Here is a 23,300-nt window from a genome sequence, read left to right on the forward strand (position 1 = left end):
AAATGCATCATAAAGGCAATGAACCAAAAATTGCAGAACAGACTAATCTAAATTTACTTTATTCTGCCAACTTCTAACATAGAAGGGGTTTGATGATTTCTGTGTCAAAAGAAAGTATTTTTTTTATGTTGAGAAGGACTTCAACATGATGCAAATAAAAAAGAAAATAAAATTTGAGAATGGGATCTGAAATCATCCACCATCACCATCTTTCAGAATTACTTTGAGGGTGTTCAGCATGTTTCTAAAAGTATAGAAAGTTCTGAGGCTGTTTTCCCCATTTCCTTATCCTAAGTTATTTAAAACATAACACAGTTTTTCATTCAAATGCCTTATTTTAATTCTTTTGAAGATTTGCTTTCATTAATTGTGGTTTGCATCTTGGCTAAAGATTTGTTTTAACTGTTAGCTGACCTGCTGTGATTATTTTATTTTTATATTTAATGTTAAAAATAAATACATACATTATGAAATTATGTATTTATTTGTAAGCCTTTTATCATCATACCTATATGGAAGTTATTGAGTTATGAGTAAATAAAAAATATATTTAGTTTGAGAAAAGCTGCCTAATTATGTACTTTAGAGATACCCTGTTTCAGGAAGGGAGTACACTTCTGCTGTAGCAAGAACTACAATATAGAAAACAGGTCAAGGATGTTGATTGTGGTCAGCAATAATGAAACCAAGATAGCATCATCCGCCACTGTTAGTGGGAATTTTCCATCACTGTCATGTACTGATAAACACTTCTTATATCTTTTATTATCTGACATTTACTTTTACTTACAGGCTGTCCATCCATATGGATGATGAACTTCGACACATTGCCCAGAATTCTCTTCAGGGCCTACTTGTTGACTTTGTTGACTGGCGGGAGGATGTACTCTTTGGTTTCACTAATTTTCTGCTTCGTGAAGTGAATGACATGCATCATACCCTTCTTGATACTTCACTCAAGTTGCTGCTACAATTGCTGACGCAATGGAAGCTTGTAATACACACTCCAGGAAAAGCTTCTGAGCAGGCCAAAACCAGATCTGCAGAGGTAAGGAATCAAGAGATCTGTGTCCTAACATTTTTCACTAATTGAAGGCAGAAATTATGTTCCTTGATACCACTGTGGTTTGTGTGTTTTGTATTTACTCACCTGAGAAGAATTCACCATGCAAGATTTTTTTAGGTAATTAGTTCACGTGTCTTTTGAGGACAGCCATGTCCTTGTGTAATACAGCAGATGTTGTTGTTGAGCAACATAAGAGAATGCATGTCAAACTGAAGTATGCACATCAACAAAAGCACATAAAGGGAAATATGTGTATGTAGATGTGGCAGAAGGACATTTTCCCAGGGCTGAAACAGATTGATAATGCTAGTGGGAATGCTGTGAAGAGTGAAGTAGATGTTCTTTTCCCTTGGTTGATTCAGAAACATCAAAGAACCTAATTGTTACCATAGCCTGCTGTCTCCACGTGTTACAGACATTTCTGGGAACTGAACAGCTTTACTCCTTCTTCTCCCATCTGCACTGTCCCACAGATATTTTCATTATGAGAAATGATTTTTAGGCTTCTTATCTCCTGCACTAATCACACTATGTTTTCCTTTGGCCAATCAAGATGTGTGTTTTACATCACAGAGGACCAGTAATTATTAGGTAATAACAGAAGTACATAAAAATGTAGAAAAGAGAGATCCTCACATACTTTTAATTAAATATTGTTACACTTTACTGGTGGGGTTGGGTTCTAGAGGCCACCTACCTAGGTGTTGGCTGCTAAAGGAGCAAAGTGGCACCTGAGGACATGATATCTGGAGCAGAAAAAGTGTGGTGTTCACCGTCTGATCATTCATTCATGTTTTAGTGGAGGATGGAAAAAGGTGGGTAGATAATTGAAAATTAGAGGGAAGGATTTGTTCAAAGGGCTCTGCTCATACATTGCTTTTGTGGAATAAGATCACCTAGAGCAACAAAATTTGATTGCCTGAGAGAATATGTGAAGTTTCCCAGTCCGGCATCTACACGGTTCTGCATTTTGATTCTTTACATGTCCTAGTTAAATAGAACATTCCTTGGAGACCTGGTTTGCAAACACCACCACTCCATTTTGTCCCCCTGGCACTGTTTTGCAGCTGATACCAAACGGATCCAGCCACAGGATCCAGTCTGAGAGGAGCCCCTATTCTAACGTCCTGCACGCAGTGGAAGGATTCGCGCTGGTTCTGCTGTGTAGTTTCCAGGTGGCGACGCGGAAGCTGGCTGTTCTAATCCTCAGAGAAATCCGCTCCTTGTTCTTGGCCCTTGGCCAGGCTGAGGTAGGATTTTTCTCTTCTGGAACTTTGAGTTGAAATTTCCCGAAGATAAAGCTCAAAACTGCTATTACAGTTGCTTTTAACATAATTGCTGCAGTGTAGCAGATACGCACTTAGTTTATATAAAAGCATTTGATCTCAGCTTACTATTTCTATTTGCCTTAACACTGCAAGCCTTTCTGTGGATTCAACAATGTAACATGAATGGCAAATGCCCTGTGTAAGAATTTGAAGCGAAATGTACAGCAACTTATATTTTCTCGTGGAATGATGTGAATGTAAAATACACTGTAAAACCTTTCTTTCTGCATGGGTCATTTTTGTATTGTCAAGATTATAAATTTATATTGGAAATGAAACCCATTCCTGTGGCATCCCATTGTGGATGAAAAAGCCCCCAGCATAAGACACCTTTAGATCATTCCCATGTGTTTTCCTTCTATAGTAAAGACCTCTAAGTCTTTTTTATGGATACAGAAATATGGAGAGTCATGTTGTGTACTGGCGGTCACAGCTCAGTGAGCCATCTAAATGCCTAAGAACACAAATATGTGTGTTCATGGCAAAGGAATGCTTCAATAAACAGTAAGCTAATTTTTCAGTCTTTTGATACCAGCTATCCAAAGTCATTTGGGATTTTCTGATATGTGCTTTTGTTCGCTAAGCAGTGAGCTATAGCCACAAATTAACTTTATTTCAAACCACAGCTTGGACTTAATTCTGAGATTAATTTGAAAAAGACAAACTGTACCCATCGTTAACAAAGAGTATTTTTAGCTACTTCAGATTCATGTCCTAGTTTTTAGATGTTTCTGTTGTATATCCCAGAAACACAAGAAGAGAAATAATTTGGTCAGGAGAGCAGTAAACTTGTATTCTGTGTGTTATACAGGATGATGACAGACCTATGATTGATGTTATGGATCAGTTGAGTTCTTCTATTCTTGAAAGCTTTATTCATGTGGCTGTTTCAGATTCAGTAAGTACTACTTTACTGTTACTGCTTGTGTTTATATAACAAATATCAGACATGAAATGCTAAAAATAATACTGCTAAAAATCAAAGAAATCATACAGCTTTAAGGCCCCAACCCAAGAGCTCCAAGGCTCCACAATGTCCCAGACAATCTGTTCCGTGAAAGTAATCACACTATGGATATGGAAGATACTGCACACAGAAAAAAGAATGGTTGAGAAAGTCTTATCGCTAGCACCACCTAATGCTGGAGGCACTCACTGCTATCATCTGTTTGAGAAGGGAATTATAAGCTTTAGCTCCCTTGTGTCTTCAGAAAGTGGTCCTGCCTGCACACCTGAGCATAAGCTCCAGAGTAATTCACAGCTGGGGTGAATCTCTCCTTTCACTCTCTCGGGGGCCTGATGTGTCTGACATGATCAGAGATTGAGCATTTTAAATAAATAAGTGTTGGTAGAAGAACTGATACATACGACAACTGATTTTGCATGCTGTCCTGGAGACTAGTGAAAGGCCCATTTCCAGAGGGCAGGAACAATCAGTTTGGGGCACTTTTCAGCCTGATTAAATTTAAAGCAACAAATGGTCCTTGCCACACTCAGTGACCTTTCAAGGGTCACGTTTGTGCCACGTGTTGTGTGCTTGAAAAATTTATCCCAGCCAGCAGTCATGCCTCATATAGCCACTTATTGACTTCCCTGCCAGTGAGATTGGAGAGAGAATCAGGAGGGTAAAAGCTGGAGAACTCATGGGTTGACATACAGACAGTTTAACTGGGAAAGCAAAAGCTGTGCACACAAGCAAAGCAAAACAAGGAATTGATTCACCGCTTTCCATGGGCAGGCAGGTGTTCAGACATCTTCAAGAGAGCAGAGCCCCTCACATATAGCCGTGACTGGGGAAGGCAAATGTCTTCACTCCAAATGTTCCTTTTCCTTCTTCTTCCCCCACTTTATACCCTGAGCATGATGTCATATGGGCTGGAATCTCCCTTTGGTCAGGTGAGGTCACCTGTCCTGGCTGTGTCTCCTCCCAGGCACCTCCAGCACCCTCACCAGTGTGGCAGTACAAGAAGCAGAAAAGCATTGGCTCTGTGCAAGCCTAGCTTAGCAATAACAAAAACATCTCTGTATTATCAACGTTGTGTTCAGCACAAATCAAAACACAGCCCCATACCAGTCACTGTGAAGAAAATAAACTCTACCCCAGCCAAAACCAGCACAGAAGGGGACATTAAGCTAGTGGGGAGGTTGGGCCCCTTTGCATCTGAAAACAGAAACTGAGCAAGAAAGAGACATTCTGACTTCATAATACAGGAATTAGGAAGTTTGTCTGAAATAACAGCACCTGGGTTTGGGTGTTGCAGTTTCTAGAGGCCAAGGTTTGAATTTTTGCTTTCATTCTGTTCAATAACAATAAAGCAAAGCATATGTGTTGCCTCTGTGCCTGGTTTCTGACTAGTACAGCAAGGAGTGTTAATTTATCTTTTCTCTCCTTAGACAACAATCCCGTTAACACACAGCGTGGATTTGCAGTGGCTGGTGGAGTGGAATGCTGTCCTAGTAAATAGCCATTATGATGTGAAAAGTCCTTCCCATGTCTGGATTTTTGCACAGTCTGTTAAAGACCCATGGGTTCTCTGCCTCTTCAGTTTTCTTAGGCAGGAGAATCTACCAAAACACTGTCCTACAGCTCTCAGCTATGCTTGGCCATATGCCTTCACGAGGCTACAGCTGATAATGCCTCTTGTGGATCCAAAGTAAGTGGCCATCTGCATTTCACTTTATTTTGTATGGGCTGTGTGATTTTAATATAAACTTTCCTTTGGATCTCGTGTTTGAGTATCAGTCTACACATTCTGTGAGGTGCCACGCAGAAATTGGTATCATGCAGGTTCACGTTTCATAATTGCAACTTGTAACTTTTATTTATTGATTTTTCCTCTGTATCATATCCTGTTGAATTGCAGCTGGTAGATACATAGCACGTTTTATTCCCTCTTAAAATATTTTTAAATACTGTAATTAAGACTGGAAGATCGTTTTAATAATTATAATTTATTTTTAAATTCTAGTATTCCCGTTAATGCAAAGAAAACAAGTACAGCAAGCAGTGGAGACAACTATGTGACTTTGTGGAGAAACTACCTTATTCTGTGTTTTGGAGTAGCAAAGCCCAGTATCATGAGCCCAGGACACCTGCGTGCTTCAACACCAGAGATCATGGCTACCACTCCTGATGGAACAATGAACTATGATAATAAGGTGATGCAACCTGTTACAAGTGAACTATTTGTTTAGGAGAATTTTTAGCTGCGTCCACATGCAAAATCCTGTCCTGATGAAAATATTTCAGTTAGGGAGTATTTTGATTTATGCAAACTATTTAACACACATACATAACAATTAAAACATCTGTATGATATGATGTGTTGATAAATATTTGGCAAATGCCATGGTGCTTTCAATATATTATGTTTTTCTTTTTTTTTGCATTTCAGTGATGTGCATTCAAAATATAGAAGGTCTGGACATGTGTTTTGAAGTTAACTTTGGTTTGTCACTCCGTTCTTTCCTTGTAGAGCGTTCCAATTTGTAAATTTAAAACATTAAGCAATAAAGCAGATTTCCAAATGCAAATTGTATTCCTGTTGGATATATGCCTGTCAGAAGCAATAGTATATAAAATACACTTTCAAGCAGTAGCAACCTGAGAGGAGCAGCAGCTCCACAAATGCAATTACTGGAATATTTTAATGAAGCAACAAATTAAGTAAATGACAATAATGTGAACTAAAGTGAAGAGATTTCCCAGATGTATTTACTTGTTAGGCATTACTGAGATGATTGTCAGACATCCAGTTAGACTGTTGGATTGATATCCATAATAGTAAAATCATTCCAGCGTGTTTTTAAATTATGTATTGATTCTCAGACAATGGTTGTTTGTTAAAAAAATTTATATTTGCTTAATATTGATATCCTGACAACTAAATTCAACAATATTTTAATATATTTTAGGCTATTGGAACTCCATCTGTTGGAGTCTTACTCAAGCAGCTAGTTCCTTTGATGAGACTTGAAAGCATAGAAATAACAGAATCACTTGTATTAGGATTTGGAAGAACAAATTCCCTGGTTTTCAGGTACTTCTCCACGTATCATATTCTCAGTTATTTGCCTCTAATACAAATGCTTTGCTTTTGTTGTAACTTAAATATATATTTAAATTTTTATTTAAATATATTGTAGAAATTTATTTTTATATGTTGGATAAAATATTTATGCTTTTCAAAGGACATTAAATTTTGTTTACACGTATTTGTGTTTTATTAATTCAGGGAATTAGTAGAAGAACTTCACCCACTAATGAAAGAAGCCCTAGAAAGAAGACCAGAGGTTAGTTGCAAAAATCAAATGTACTAGGTTTTTTTAATAAAAAAATATTTTTAAAATAGTAATTCTGTCTGTTTGAAATACAAATATATTATTTTGTACTAACTAGCAAATTAAGTTCTATGTGCAATAAGAATTTTATTAATTGCATAATTTAAAATAATTCCATTAAAATCTAGTTAACTTTAAATTCTATCAGTGATCCAAATTGTACAATATAAAATTCCATTCCGAGGAAAAATATTCCATCCAATATGGAACCTCCTGATACAGAACTTGGATATATTGGAAATTCACTTTCAGTATCTGAAAAAAAAAAAAAAAAAGGGCTTTAACACAGCTGGGCTACAAGAACATTTTTAGTAGTGTTTAGATGTGCTTCTGTTTTCAGGGCAGGCAGGGTCGCATATTTCAGCTTCATGGAATCACAAAATCACAGAATGGCTGGAAGGGACCAACGTGGTCCAACCTCCCTGCTCAGGCAGGGTCATCCTGGATCACATGGCACAGGATTCATTCATATGACCAGTTAACTGACTAAATTCATCAGAGTTTTAACCTTCATTTCTCTTTTGTTACAAGAGAAAGTAGTGCAGGAGGGGTTCCAAATAGATCTCCCAATCCACACAAGAGAGAATTCTGTGTTCTTTAAAACCTCTGGTGATAAAATCTGTATCCTCAGTAAGCAGTTTAGTCACAGGATGTGTCTATGCAGCTAAACAGAAAAGCCATGGGGTGAGCTTCAATACTGGACTCAACTTTTGCTCAATTTTCCCTCCTTGACTCAGTTTTGGACCATTCCATCTGGCTCCAATATAGAAATCTGAAATGGCTCACAGACAATTCTTAATAATTCTGTGTCTGGTCAACGTCCACAATCATTTCCATTCTGCATTGCTTCACATTTCAATTCAGTTGTGTGGCTTCTATCCCTATAAAGTCACTGGTTTGAAGGTCACTTGTTTTGATACTGGGCAGAAGTGGATTAATACACCTTGATGCAGCCACTTGCCTCTGCATTTTGTCTGTGCCCCATTTAAGACAACTTAGACTTGAAAAGCCTTTTCTGGAGACATACATATCCAGTGTACCCTCAGGAATGGAATTTCAAGAATTCAGAGGTTTACTGTATGCAGTAAGACAAATTTAGCACATGGAATTGTCAGTAGAGGAATACAAGAGCAAGAGACTGCAATGTTAATTCCTGTATTTTTCTTGATATGAATAAATGGGACACCTTCCTGCAAGCAGTGCCACCTGGAAACTCAGGAGTGACTATATGGGCTGTAGAGAGTATGGCAGGCCTCCATGTCAGCAGGCAGGTATCCAGCACACCAGAAACAATGTCCTTGAACATATGCTATGACTAGGAAGAGAATTCCCAGCATGGCCAAGAGCTGCAGGGATAAACCAAAATGGACATTATACAAGATCCTCCCTGTGGGCGCTGGCTCGGAGCTTGCCAGATCACCTCTGACACTGCTGCAGGAGGCAGCTGTGTCTGGAAAATACGGAATTACAATAAAACTGCTTTTTTCTCTACATGTGCTTCCTGGAGCCTTAAAGGTGTAACAGGAGAAAAACAAGGCTCCGAATAGAACAAATCAAATGGCATAATTATTTGAATAAAACCTTTGGCAGGGATGCTGCAGTTCTGCCAGTTCTGGGTCAGAATACCAGACAAAGCATCATTTTATTCTCCCACGCATCTAATACTGGCATTGGACAGAGCCAGAGTTCTAGAAGAGATAAGCCTTTGATCTCAGTATTGCTCCGTTTTGAAGAGCAAAATCTGCATTTTCTCTGAGCTTTTCTTGTTTCTTTGAGTGCAACAGCAGCTCTTTTTACCTTCTTATGTTTTTCTAGTTTAGCAGAGATACAGAATACAAACAAGTCAATTTAGCCTTTCAGCAAAGAACAGTCCTTGTTGCATTCACATCTTTCCAGGAAAGACAGGAAACAGAAAGGACAACTTTCTAGAAGACAGGGTGATACAAGGAGCCAGTTAACAGCCATGCAGTCCTGTTCTGTGTGAGGAGTACATCACTGTGGGCAAAACTCCTGCAGTCAGCACACCCAGCACTGGACTGGAGTGGTGTCTGCTAGGAGCTCACTTGGATGTGAGTGGTGGTGTGCTGCAGCATTGCCAACTTCGGGAATCAGGCTAATCACCAAGATCCCTTTCTTAGGTCTGGATTCAGGTTCTGCACTGTAAGTGCCTCCTGTGCCCAAACTAGATGACACTAAACTAACATGAATATCCCTGAAGATAGCATGGGGTTTTGGTACAGGAACCTTGAGTATTAGTTTTTTATCCAATATTCCATTATTTAATTTCCACATTTTAAATAAGTACTAAGGCAGTTGTTAACAACTTTTTCAAGAATAGTTAAAAGACAAAAAAATTGATCATATTCAGTTCTTTGTTGATGTATAAGCACAGTGTTATAGTGCAATATCCAAAAGTACTTGGGTTCCTTCATGAAGAAAATTCTTGAACTGGAATTCTTAAATCTCACTACAGTACTGGCACTTCTGAAGCTACAGTTTTTAATGTGTACACCTATGCATATAAACATGGTTGTTGTTTTAAATTCCAAGAACAAGAAACGTCGAGAACGACGAGATCTGCTAAGACTTCAGCTCCTGCGAATTTTTGAACTCCTTGCTGATGCTGGTGTTATAAGTGACAGGTAAGACTATCACTCTTCATAAATACTGATTTTTAGGTTAAATCATTTTCAGTGTTTGCCACAATGAGATTATGTCAGTATGTTCTTTGAAGAATTGTGTAGTGTATCAGATACAGAGAGATTTGCATGCATTTCTGCAGAAAACTGTTGTATAACTACTGCAGTATAACTACTCTATTACTCTTTATTAATGTTCAACTTCCCTTTTTTGCTAGTACAAATGGAGCCTTAGAAAGAGATACACTAGCCCTTGGAGCCTTGTTCTTAGAGTATGTTGATCTGACTCGCATGCTTTTGGAGGCTGAAAATGATAAAGAAGTCGAGATCCTTAAAGATATGAGAGCACATTTCAGTGCAATGATTGCCAACTTGATTCAGTGTGTTCCAGGTATGGAGTTAAATTGTGCATTCAATGTAGGCATTGGAAAAGTCATTTTTTATTTATTTTTTTTTGTCTGTGCTTTTTCGCTGCTTGTGAATTTTCATATAATGAGTATAAAGTGCAATGTAGGAAAAAAAGTGTTCAGAAGTCTACTAAGGTTGGAATAAAAATACTAATAAAGCTTGATGAAGCTTGTAATAGCCATGTCTAAGAATCACCTCTTTAAAAGCCTAGCAAAGAAATTGTCTGTGACCTCCAGAGACTCCAGATTTCTTTGGCACAAGGCTTTATTTTCTCCCATCTGACTTGATTGCCAGACTCTTCATAAACTCAGACAGGCCTGGAAAAATACAAGCAGGTACAGACAACGTGCAAGATTAAATGCAGTGAAAAACTTGTCCAAGGTGTTGGGACAGTATCCCACATTACCTGCGTCCAGTTGTATCACAAAGATTTATCCAGCTGATTTCATGCTTTTTATATATTACAGTATCACTTCAGAAATATAAATAACTACATTAGCAAAAAAGGAAAAAAAGCCTCTGCTTTAAAGGCCTGAATGTAATTACTGGAAGATGTGGTCCGAGGCTTTTTTTTTTCATTTGCTCGGATAATTCAACTAGTTAGAATATATACCACATATTTGTCATAAACAAAGAGCCACCAAGTTTCTTTTCTTTATTGTCCCTACCTATTACTGTATTAGAGTAAGACACGTATTGTTTAGGCTTAAATTTAACAAATCGGAAAAGCCAAGTAAATATTTGCCACTGAAGGAATGCAGGAGGCAGTGAAAAACCCTGATTTTATAATTAGATTCTTAAATGCTTTTCTGTAGTCAGATGTACATGTTTGTATAACTACACAAAAATTCAGAACTGAAGGTTCTGAGAAGTAAGATGTATCATACTCACGGGATTAGATTTTTTAAAGGAGCTTAGATACTTTGGAGTAAGTGTATGTTGAACATGTAAAACTCCTCCGTTTTTGTAGAAATTTGAAAATCATGTCATCATTGTACCACGTGAATATGTTTTTAATATTAACAAATCACATGTATTTCTATTTCTGTTCATTTAGTTCACCACAGGAGATTTCTCTTCCCTCAGCAGAGCTTGAGGCATCACCTGTTCATCTTATTCAGTCAGTGGGCAGGACCTTTCAGCATTATGTTCACACCACTGGACCGTTACAGTGATAGAAATCACCAGATTACAAGATACCAGTATTGTGCATTAAAGGTACTAAAGTTTCACTGTACAAACCAGTAACAGCAATTTTTCAGAGAAAATACAAGTAGTTGTGGGGTCAATTTCTTTTTATTTCAAAGAAATTTGAATTGGCATACTTGATGCAAACTTATATGCTCATATGTAAATGTACAGTGATGTCACAGAATATAGCACTGAAGTTACATATTTTTTACTTTGTTGACACTTTTCAGGGCTAATTATTTTAAAAACCAGAGTACATTTTGAAATTTTACTTAGCTGTTCATTAATGAGTTAGCACATTCAGCAAGGAGATCTTAGGCTCTGAAATTAGGTGTAGCTCCAGTTCAGTACCTCAGGATACTCAATCTGCACCAATGTACACCTCAGGAACGCCACCCACACTTGCCTGGAGACATGCTCAGTAATAATGTACTTCTGTGGTAAAACTAGTTGCAATTCCCCTGCATGAGTAAGCTGGGAAAGTGATAGCTTATGTACTTATATAAAAGCTGCACCACTTGCTGTAAGACAGTTTTAATTTGTGCAGTAACATACTGTTGAAACTTCTGAGTATATTTTAATTGGTTTTGTAGCTTGATTTGTGAATACTGAGTAAAATGACAAAATGTATCTTGAAGATAGTACTCCCTCCAAAACGCTTTGAGCATGATCTGGAATCCAGTAAAATCTATAGCAAAATAATGCTTGAATTCTAACAATGGCTAGAATTACCATTTTCACCATAGTTCCCTCCAAACAGAAAGCAAGTGGCAGTCTGGACTCAAATCATTCTGAAAAGCTCCTTGTCTTACTTTTTGTGTAACTGAGGTTTTATGTGTTTCTAGGCAATGTCAGCTGTGCTCTGCTGTGGGCCTGTGTTTGATAATGTTGGTCTTTCCCCTGATGGATATCTTTACAAATGGCTTGATAACATTCTGGCTTGTCAAGACTTACGTGTAAGTACTGACCAAAATGCTACACTGATGGACAATTACTCACTGTACTGGGTGAGGAAAGATTTTGTAAAGTGGTTTTTTTCTTCTTAAAGAACATGTAATGGATTACTCTTGCCATTTTCCATTTTTGTGAAGATGGGCTTCGACTTTGTACCTACACAGTCATAGTTCTGTGTTTGTGGCTGATTGCTGGACTGCCTCTTTGATTAAGGGGGAGTAGACTGGTGATTTACATCAAGTGGAGAGAGAGAGAGACAACAATCTTTCCCTTTTGGTATCTTGCACTTTGTCCTGCTGTTCTCCCTGAAACTTTCATACCAGCACACATAACTCTGCTAAGGAAAGGTAAATAGCAGAACTTAAATAAATGCATGTGAAGCAGCTAGAGGATAAAGGCTGTGGAAATGGTAATTGATTAGGAAAAAAAAAGGTTGAACAATTTAAAGAAGGAATGAATAGCTGCAGAGAAAATCCTTCCAAAATTACATGGTATTTTGGAATGTTGGTAGGGACAGAGCTATAAAAATATGTGCAAGTGATATGCAGGCTCTACAAGAAGTCACCTACACTTGGTGACAGAATATTAGACATTAGACAGAATAATAGGCATTAGTGTTTTGTGTACCAGCACTATCCTGTACTGAAAGAACATGAAGTCCAAGCCTTAGTTGTGAAGTGTTTGTAGCAGTGGTGGTACCAGGATTAAGTGATTCATGGTCTGTAGGGAGTCAGATTGCTTGATGTAGTCGGATTAACCGTACAAGTTCTCAGTCTTGTAAAAGGTATTTTTCTTTGTCTGCCTTGCTTCTGTGTTAGTTGAAGGATAAACATGAAAGTTTGTCACTCTGTGAAATTCACATGAAATAGGAAATCAGTTTACAAGTCAATTAATTGGTATAAAAAGAAGTTTCCTAAGAGCACCTATCAAATATCTTAGATTTTACAAAATTCTGCTTTTTTGTTTTTGTTGTGCCTAATTTTGGAAAATTTATTTAATTTATGTAGTCTCTGTACATACTGTTTTTCGAGTGACGAGTATTGAAACCTGAATCACATTCCAACTCTGCTATCCCTAAAATAAATTTATTACAAATATTCTGATTTCTTCTTATGTATTTGAATTTTCCATTTTCGCCCTGTTTTCCCTATGTGACTCTGAGAATTTTAGAGAATGAACATATCTGACCCCATCAATCGTGTTCTGATGTTTGCTCAGGTTCACCAGCTTGGCTGTGAAGTTGTGGTACTGTTGCTAGAACTGAATCCTGATCAAATCAATCTCTTCAACTGGGCTATAGATCGATGTTACACAGGATCATACCAGCTTGCCTCTGGGTGTTTCAAAGCCATTGCAACTGTGTGTGGAAGCAGGTATTTAATTTATTAATTTATTAATTTACACTTTCAAGTGTAAAGAAAACTGAAGGTTCAGTTCGCTGTACAGTTAGGAGTTGTTGGTCACACTCGTATCTTCTCAAACAGTTCTTGGGACTGTATTGCTTGATTTTCATGATTCTGAAAGTAAAGTAATGTGCTTGGAAGAAGATGTTCTTACTATAGGTATATTTGAAATCTGGGGAATTTTGAGGCTATTTTGCTCAGAAAAATACAAAAAAACTACAACAATTTTATTTGAATGAGGTCATAAATCTGGTTTCAAACGTTTTGGTGTGGTTTTTAATTTAATTTATAAAAGGAAAAATGTTTTAAATGTCAATAGCTTGAAAGTCATTATTTTGACTTCTCATTATCTTGAAAGTCATGTTCTTTTTCTAAACTGGCTTTCATTTGATTTGTTTAGTTCCTTTCCTGTCAACTGATATCATCATTACTGCTAATGCTGAGCAAGCACAGGCTACATGAAGATCTGAATACAAATATTGCTTTTGGGTCATGCCTTCATAAAATTCTATCCTTTTTTTATTTTCAAAGACAAAATTTATAGAGAAATACAATAATGCAGTAAAATAAATGTGAAAATTTACTCTTCACAGAAATAATTTGGCAAGATGTCTGATCAGCATAAGGAAATACTCAATAGAGAAATAACTGGGATTTGGAAAATCAAAATAGGTCACATATTTTCATAGTGCAAAACTGTTTTGTTCTCGCAGGAACAACTACACTAGAGACTGCATTATGTGGAGATTTTTAAAATATCAATGGAATTTTGGGTTTGCAAATTCAGTTATGTTAACAGGGTTTTTATTTTAATGAACACAGAAACATAGCAGTTTCAGCCAGTCTTTTTTCCTCAAATTGTGTTACCTGTGCCACTGTGACATAAAAATTAATCTTTTCCATTCTTACAGTAAAAATTGAAAGTATGGTCTTCGTGATTTATTTTGAAGGGAAAGTCCTCTTTCTAGCAAGCTGGGAATTTTTATTAATATTTGAAAGCTCTTAATAGCTTTTCCTCTGTCATCTATCAAAATGTATCAGGAGACCACTGCTTAAATGCAAAGTGAGCAGCAATTGATAATGTCCATCCAAAGAACCCACTTTCCTTCATTTCTTTTCTTTTTGTATTCATTTTTTAAGCAGTGGAAGGTCAAAGAGCCAGGTACAGAGCTTGGCTTGCAGCTGGTATATGGAATTACCAACAGTGTCCCATGCCACACATGTATCTGCCATATTAAAAAGTCCAAATAGGCATCCTGCAGCCATCCAGGAGCACTGTAGCTGACATCTAGGGTGATAAATTGATGGTTCACGATTCAATCAGTGCACTTACAAATCATAATGAGAAAACAAAAACCTATTTAGTGCAAATCCAAATATTGTGATGTGGGATTTACTCCTCGAACAATATTCTCGTTAACACTTTGATATGTTTAACCTTAGCATTGATACTGACTTTATAGATAGCAGACTTTTTGAAGCAGTTCCTCATGTTTACTCTTTGAAAGCAATTTTCATAGAATTATCTAAAACTTCAGAATGTTCATGTCAGAGATAGTGTCTTTTGTCCAGAGGGATAGTTTTAATTGAAGCTTGGCTTAAAAAAAGTCTTTATCCCTGGAAATTTTCATGCTCCCCATTTTCTCTCATGGGTGTCAGTCTGTCTCCTATAAACAATTTATGCTATAAATTAAAATGAATTGACAGTCATAGACACAGGTATTTCATTTCTCATTGTGGATTACTCAGTGCATTCCTAAGCATTAGTCTAAGGTAATTATAAATAATCCTTTCTTTCTTCCCATTCACCAGATGGTCCTTTGATCAAGCAGTGTGTATTCATAAGAGCTCCCTTTCCCATATTCTGATGGTAGAAGAGAAAAAAAGAAAGATTTCTTTTAATTCTCTTTAGACCATATTACAGAGTAAATCAGAGTGAATATAATCTGCATTCCTCACCAGCATTCACAGAAATGTTTTTATTCTTCTAGGAACTATCCTTTTGATATCGTGACGCTTTTAAATTTGGTGCTGTTCAAGGCATCTGACACCAACAGAGAGATTTATGAAATTTCCATGCAACTTATGCAGGCATGTATCAGCTACTTATTTTTTCCTCCTATCCTTGGAGACTTTTTTGGTGAACTTTTTATAAAGTACTGTTATTTGTACATTAGTTTTGTTTTGAAAATAAACAGCCGGTTTTGTCTTGGCTATAAAAACTTTGACGAATATTTATATAAAAATGCATGTTATAGTGTCTTTCATAGTCGGAGCATATACTCTGAAGCATTCTCTGACAGCTAAACTTCAAATGCTGATATTTCCTGATTTAATGAATTTTTATTGTCTCATTTTTTTTCTCTTGTCTTTTATAGATCCTTGAATCAAAGCTTTTTGTTTATTCAAAAAAGGTAGCTGAGCAAAGACCAGGCAGTATCTTGTATGGGACTCATGGTCCATTGCCACCTCTTTACAGTGTCTCACTTGCCCTTCTTTCATGTGAACTAGCAAGGATGTATCCTGAACTTACCCTTCCACTTTTTTCAGGTACCTATATTTATTTCACTTATTATCTCCTTTACATTTTTGTACAAATGCTAGACTGCTACCATTTTGAACCATAGTTCTGTTTATAAATTTAGCTTGACCTGTTTTCATTCTGGTTCAGGTCAAATCAGATTTAGGAATCCAATATATATTTCCTAGTGGTACTCACACAAAGTCCCTCTTTGGGGACTCTCTGCCACTTACGTGATCTTAGGGTAACCTTGAAATTACAAGTGTCCTGAATGAGTTACAATGACATTGGCAAACTCTACTGTGATGGGTTCTCATGTGATTGTTCTTACACATGGATTCACGTAGATCATACTTGTGAGGATATATTTCTTTATTTTATATAAACATGATTTCCACTTTGGGCAGATTGATTGCCTGTGTCCAGTTCTACCAATGATTCAAATCACTCTGAGTGACCTCTACCTTTTGTTATTTGCCACATATGCATGTCTCAGCATTTTTAACTTTTATCAGAAGTATATATTTTCAGAATTACTGAGAAAAATGGTAAAGAATGAGACCTGCAGGAGCACAATTCAGAATATGCCAACTGTGAGGCGATTCCTGGGAGCAGTGATATTTTGAGACAAGTCTATCTGGTTTAATCAATCTTATGTGTTACTCTAGTTTTTAAATAACAGAATGCAAATGTCTGTAATCGTGGGAATTTTTATTGGCTCTTAAAAATCCCTTTCTGTTTTTACTCAGTCTGTAGGGGCTGGAGGGAGGGTAAAGGAACGATACATCACCCTTACATTTCTCAGTGCCCAAGATACCATGAGTTATAAATAACTGGTGTAGGGAAATTCTGATGGCTCATTTGTCATTAAGCAAATGCTGTTCATTATCTCTGCTGTCGTCTACTCATGTTGCTGTAACAACTGTGTCATTTAAAAGAATCTCAGATATACAGGATATTACAGTCCAAGTGAGACATCCTTTCTAGAATCAGAAGGAGGAGAGAACAGTGTGTGTCTTCATGATTTTTAAAAACCAGGCAGTGAGTGAAAAAAGGAAATGTTTGCTCTACTGATTTTACAGAAGATATTCTGGTAAAGAGAGATAATGTGGTTCACTTTGGCAGGAAGCTGTATTTCTTATCCCAGATTTTCCAAATCCCTTTGCCTTGCAGTGCCAGTTCTTTTTCTGTAAACTATATAAAGTGCTGTATACCAGCATTCCTGAACTGACAGCCAGCTATGAATTTTATAGACATTCCCACAGGAAGTAGGATCCCAATATATCTAAGATTTCTTTTGTAAACTCGGTATAGTAAGTGCCTTATTATTAAAACTATAGCTTAGAAACCTGGAGGCCAGTGAGGTGTTTGTAATCTGCTGAACACTTTTGTATATTCTCTAGAAGCTCTGGAATTCTAGAGTAACCATCAGTAACTGAATTATCCTTTTTCCTCTTGATTGACCTCCACCTCACTTAATACATAACATGGCATAGAAACAAGGAGTGGCTTTCTGTTTCTAAGCCCAGACTGAGTTAGTTATTTTAGACAGAAGACACGATCAATTGCTTGCTATTGTTGAACATTAATTCCATGCTTCTCTTCAGGAAACTCAAGAACATGTTTTTTAATGTTGTAGTGTGCGAGGTAAAAACCATCAGGCAGTCTAACAAATGTCAGAAGTATGATTTGAACAGGGTTTCCATCAAAAATTAATATGTCATCCTTTTTGACTCTTACTATTTTAGAGGTAAGCCAGCGATTTCCAACAACACATCCAAATGGAAGACAGATCATGCTTACCTATCTGCTACCATGGCTTCATAATATTGAACTGGTAGACAACAGACTGCTCCTCCCTGGCTCTAGCCCTACCACTCCAGAAGACGAACTGAAGGACAAGGATGGGGAAATAGCAGTCACAAGTGGACTGAAAGGCAATGGCTGGGGCTCACCTGAGGCCACCTCCCTGGTTCTTAATAATCTCATGTATATGACAGCCAAGGTAAAAAAAACAAAACAAACAAAGAAATTAACCTGTAAAACTTTTCTTCCCTCCAGTACCAGAAATTTTACACTGGAACAGTCTGTACCAATCAAACAAAATCTGCTTAATTTTAGGATTACTTTTTGAATTTATAGTCCTCAAGACTTTAATTTTCCCTTATGATTTAAGTCCTTCTGTGGATCAGAACCTAAATGGTTTTAATGGAGTTTATGGTCTGAAATCTGTCAGAGAGCTTTTTAAAATACTGTTTTGCAACTTTTTATAGCATTTCACTGGGGTTCTTTTGCATGAGGAAATGTTCTAAAAGAACATGCTTTAGTTTGGAAGTCTACATATTTTAAGGAATGTGTGCCTTTGATTCTTTGCAGTATGGAGATGAAATTCCTGGACCAGAGATGGAAAATGTCTGGAATGCTTTGGCCAACAATGAAAAATGGAGTAACAACCTTAGGATAACACTGCAGTTCCTCATTAGTTTGTGTGGTGTTAGCAGTGATACCGTCCTTTTACCCTATGTAAGTCTTTGCACTTTATTTTATTTACTGCTGATTACACAGGTTGTAGTGAAGAAAACATCTATTACCTGCAGAAAATTTATTTCTGTACCAAAACCAAGAAATACCAACATACTCTCTAACACATTGTGCAAAATTAAATGGCAGGAATAAAAGTACCAAGAAAGTGAAATTACAAAAAAGAAATTGAGTAGTTCAAATCTCAGCAGAGCAAACCCCATTGCAAGTGAGAGGTGAGTTTCTCTCCAGCAAAGAGAAACTATGCATGTCTGTGAATGGGGACAGTAACAGAGACTGGCCATAAATTGCCAGAAAATGCTACATCCTCTTCTTCAGCAGACTAGAACTTTCTGTGGAACATCTCAAGAGACAGAAGATAGTTAACCTTTATAAGCTCCTTACCATTTCTTCCTCTGCATGACTGTCATAAATTATCTGACAGTTTCTGCAATGTGCAACTCAAACTGTGCTGGATATTGTTATTATTCAAGTTAAAATAAAATCAGGACTGTCTGAGAAAACCAGGCTACTTCCATTCCCATGTTCCTTATTGCTCAGTTGCTGAATGAAACAGAATCTAAATTTAGTGAATTTTCCAGCCCAATTACAATATGTTGTTTTATTAGTTAGCCTCTTTACATTTATTCCCCGAAATAAATCTGAAATAACTATTAATATGATGAAATTTATCTAAAAAGCCTCATAAACATCCTTCATTTACGTTTGCTGAAAAAATAGTTTGCCCAAAGTGTTTATGATCACTGCTGTGCATATTAGGATAAAGAAAATAAAGAAGCCTGTAAAAATCTTTAGAATTTTGTTGTTGTACTATAGGCATCCTGTTTGTTTCCTTTCATTTTACTGTTCTATATGCTCAAGTCAGTGTATATATATGCCTAGCTACACAAAAGTAGAAAAATTTGAAAGTGGAATTGGTATAACAACAAGCTCGAGGTTTTTAAGAGAGGAAGACAAAGGGGTTGATCGGAAATAAGATCTTTCCCTCAATTGTTACAGAGCCTTTCCATGCAGGGTTGACCATGCTTTGAGCAGGAGGTCACTTGAGAGACTTCCCAGCTGCTTTCCAACCTGCCTCATCCTACAATCTGTGACAGATTTGGGATTAGGCCCAAAGGTGGTGTCCATCTATGTTGGCAGAGAACAAGTGTAAATCACCTCTTAGAGATAAAACAGAAAACGAGGGCTATTACCCTCATTTCTGGCAGCTTACAAAGGAAACAGGGGCAGTTTTCTGAGAGGAAGGAATAGTCCTGTGCTGAGTGTATGTTTGACTCCTAATGTAGCCTGACTGGAAAAGCCTGAAGCCTGATAACCCTGTCACCTCTTGCCCAGCAGCCCCCCATCCAGACACTTGCCAAGCCAAAGCTTTCATCATCTTTTTTTTCCATAACTGTTGCCATCCCACAGCTCTGAGCAGCCTTTCCTCCACCCTCTCCACCCAGTGCACTTCTTTCTTCATATTCTTTTTTTGCCTCAAAGCCTTGGCTTTCACAGTCCTGTCCTCCTCCAGGACAGTACAGTCCTCTTACTTCAGGAAGAGAGCAATCTGTTCTGACATCTCCAGCTTCATCTGCTCAGCATCTCCTATTTTGCCTGCAGGACTTTTCGGTCTCCCTCCCAGGCTTCCCGTTGCTGGTGGCAGCAGCAGCTGACAAAGTTTCCGTTTTCTACCACCCAGTTAGTCTGTAATGTTTTGTAATGTCGTGTTAAAAGTCTGATTCTCAGATTTTGCAAAATCTGAAAAAGTTCTTGGCTTCTGTAGGAAGCCTGACTGTGCTTATGAGTCACTCCTTCACTGATAGCTTTGTCTGGAGTAGGAAAACACACTGGTCTTATCACATGCATCTGCTCAGTGTTTCGCTAATGCCCTGGAGTTTACAGATAAGAAATCCTACCTAACTCTGTTAACTACACAAGACTGCTGATACCATAAATATGTGTCTTCCATTATCATGTAGATAACAGATACACGTTAGCAAATAAAGATCATTTGGACGGTTTATCAGCAGTGTTCCAGGTCACCTGGGTTTAAAAGACCACAGAGCTGCAAGATTGCCAGTTTACCCATCTCCTCTAGGAGCCCCCTGTGCCCCGAGGCAGTCACCAGCTGCTTTGTGCCTTCAGCCATCTGTTCTCCCTGTGTGGGTCCAAGCCAAAAGCATGCCTGACTCACATTTTTTAAATTTTTTTTTATCATCTAAATTAATTGCTTTGTCTCTTATGTTTCCTTTAAGCATTTTTTCCCAGTGCACCAGTAGAAATTGCTGAGCTATCCATTCTTTCACATTATGTACTGAAAGATTTCTTAGGGTATTTACAGTTCAGAAGCCTCTTCAGCAGACTCAGTGTTGGGAGCGTGATCCCTTCAGTGGTGAGAGGAGCTGAAAGTGGCACTGTGAGCCCAACCAGAAATGAGCCTCAGGAAGGAGATGGTTTTGTCTCTGGAAAGTCCCTGGGAAATTTTTAACACAGTAGAGTAAAAGAGACTTTGCATATCTGCATTTTCTCTAAGGAAAAAAAAAAAAAAGAGAAAGAGAAGCAGGGAGGAAGTTATTTTAATGGAAGTATTTAAGAGTATAAGAACAGCAATACTTAGTGAGGCCAACAGACAGTTCAGTCTAATGTATTAGCTCCCCTATAAGCATCTGTTTAGGGACATCTTCAAAAACAAGCAGGGTAAGCATAGAGGGACCCCATATGGTCTCGCAGCTCCAGCAGTTTTTGAATCAAGTGATTTTGAGGTGGATAAAGTCTCTGCTTTTAATAGTGTCAGGGCTTTTTTCCCTCAAGAATTCAGCCAAATTTGGTCTCAGTATCTCAACAGTCCTCATTGGTGCAGTGCAGGTTTGAGATCTTGTTAAAAGATTTCTAGATATTTCCAGAGTTTCTGTAAATGATACTCTAAGATTTTTCGAGTCGGGATACATGAAGTCTGTATACATAATTGCTCTGCCTTTCTTCCATTTGCTATTACTTTGCTTACTGATACAAGTAGCAACTCAAAGCCTGGCTTACTCCTTGTGACCACTACAGTTTCGTAGATGTGCACATTATATTTTTATATACGTAAACAATTCATTGTGAATGGTAAGCAAAAAATTTGAAGTCATTAAATAATAGAGTCAGTCTGCTGGGGAAATGATCTTGATGTCAAAGTGAGAAGTTTTATTTCTGTATGAACTGTATGTGGCAGTGGTGTCTGTCCAGGAACAGCACTTGCATTCTAGATCATTTCAGTACTGCAGTGTAACATTCATTCATTCGGAAATTCACTTTAGTCAGAGTTTAACAGCTGTTATTTTCTTCCACAGATAAAGAAGGTTGCAATATATCTGTGTCGCAATAACACTATTCAGACAATGGAAGAACTTCTTTTTGAGCTGCAGCAAACTGACCCAGTGAACCCCATAGTCCAGCATTGTGATAATCCTCCATTTTACCGTTTTGCTGCCAGTAACAAAGCCTCAGCTGCAGCTTCTGGTATGACCTGAATGTGTTTTCCTTATGCTCTCCTGCTCTTTTGAGTCTTCATCTCTTTGCAAAAAACAATCTCTTAACTTTTGCATCCATTCAGACCTGTGTACGTAAAGTACAAGTTTCAGGGCCTTGTTGCATGTCTTAATTACAGCTCTTTTTAATTCCCAATGATGTATATGCTTTGTTAACATGTTCTTAATTATCTTAACTGTTTTAATAGCATATTGCCAATATTTGATGCTGTTCAGAATTCTGCCACTTTTTCAGAAAACTCCACACTCTAGTGGTTGTTTTACTCAGAACAAGAAATCATCATCGATGTGACCACAGCAGATACATCAAGCAGAGTTTCCTGAAAACTGAAAGCCTCAATGGTGTGGCAGTTCTGTTGTGAAAGACCTAATGCCATTTTCCAAGCTGCAGTAGTCAAATATACTTAAGAACCAGCCCCACATTTAACCTTGTAAATGTTTTGCCAAATCCTTGGAAAAAAAATAGACTGTCTCTTGAGCATGAGCTTAGTTTAAGAAGTAGAAGACAATAATTCTGTTAATCTGCTTCTCAAAGCATGTAAACTTCACACCATCCAGCTGGTTTGTAGAACATTGTTCGTTCATTCATATGTGCCAATACTTGCATGATGGTCACTTTGACTGTAGCTGCTAAAAAACCCTGTAAGTTATGGGGTTTTATTGCTTTGCAGATGCTGTCTGCTGCACGTAACAGGTGTTCTTGTTCACATCTCCTCTACAGGAACCACCTCCAGCAGTAACACTGTTGTAGCTGGCCAAGATAGTTTCCCTGACGCAGAGGAGAACAGAGTGGTGAAAGAGACTGATGAAAGGTTTGTGGCTTGGGGTTTTTTCCTTCAAAATGTAGGTGTTTTCCTAGGCTGAGAGTGAGATGTTGGACCAAATTCTGCATTGTACTATGAGGAACTCTGGTGCTCAGATTGATCCTAAGTGGTGTTATCCCAGTATATATAATTTTTTTTTCAAAAAGCTGTTCTCATTATTCTTGTTCCTGACTCTTGTTTAATTGTAAAGGAACAACTATTAAACCTACATTCAATGTATTGTGCTAAGTAGGTCATGGTTTTGTAGGAATTATCCACAAAGGTGAAAGAAAAAAATAGGAATGTGCACCAAATAATGACTACTAAAATCTTCACAAAAAATCATATTTGATTACACCATTTGATTTCGTGGACAGGGAGTCAAATATAGTTTGCAGATTTATATCAGTGATTGCAAGAACACCTCCTTTGTCTGGATGAAATATTTTATAGAGGACAGCTATGGAAAATAACTTGCTTATAAATGATATATTCAGTTTAGACTTCTGCTACTTACGGTATATACTGACAAATGACAAATGAATCAATGCAAAGCCTAAGGGCCATCAGATCCTAGAGCACAGACATACAGA

At 37.5% G+C, this 23,300-nt stretch overlaps 1 protein-coding gene across 6 annotated transcripts in view; it reads left to right on the forward strand.

Moving 5' to 3' along the window:
- The window catches only part of FRY (FRY microtubule binding protein), a 219,990-nt gene that overhangs the window by 138,685 nt on the left and 58,005 nt on the right, over positions 1 to 23,300 (forward strand). For all 6 annotated transcript variants that reach the window (XM_088159551.1, XM_088159552.1, XM_088159549.1 and 3 more), the window contains 18 exons: positions 793 to 1,048; positions 2,134 to 2,316; positions 3,206 to 3,292; positions 4,789 to 5,048; positions 5,364 to 5,553; positions 6,310 to 6,434; positions 6,630 to 6,687; positions 9,286 to 9,377; positions 9,593 to 9,765; positions 10,840 to 11,000; positions 11,819 to 11,929; positions 13,146 to 13,300; positions 15,322 to 15,421; positions 15,709 to 15,880; positions 17,600 to 17,856; positions 18,228 to 18,374; positions 21,707 to 21,875; positions 22,626 to 22,716. In XM_088159551.1, coding sequence (XP_088015677.1) covers positions 793 to 1,048; positions 2,134 to 2,316; positions 3,206 to 3,292; positions 4,789 to 5,048; positions 5,364 to 5,553; positions 6,310 to 6,434; positions 6,630 to 6,687; positions 9,286 to 9,377; positions 9,593 to 9,765; positions 10,840 to 11,000; positions 11,819 to 11,929; positions 13,146 to 13,300; positions 15,322 to 15,421; positions 15,709 to 15,880; positions 17,600 to 17,856; positions 18,228 to 18,374; positions 21,707 to 21,875; positions 22,626 to 22,716 — 2,787 coding nt within the window. The remainder of the gene's footprint in view (positions 1 to 792; positions 1,049 to 2,133; positions 2,317 to 3,205; positions 3,293 to 4,788; positions 5,049 to 5,363; positions 5,554 to 6,309; positions 6,435 to 6,629; positions 6,688 to 9,285; positions 9,378 to 9,592; positions 9,766 to 10,839; positions 11,001 to 11,818; positions 11,930 to 13,145; positions 13,301 to 15,321; positions 15,422 to 15,708; positions 15,881 to 17,599; positions 17,857 to 18,227; positions 18,375 to 21,706; positions 21,876 to 22,625; positions 22,717 to 23,300) is intronic.

The sequence above is a fragment of the Sturnus vulgaris genome, chromosome 2 (genome assembly GCF_052056855.1).
Source record: "Sturnus vulgaris isolate bStuVul1 chromosome 2, bStuVul1.hap1, whole genome shotgun sequence".
In the NCBI taxonomy this organism is placed as follows: Eukaryota; Metazoa; Chordata; class Aves; order Passeriformes; family Sturnidae; genus Sturnus; species Sturnus vulgaris.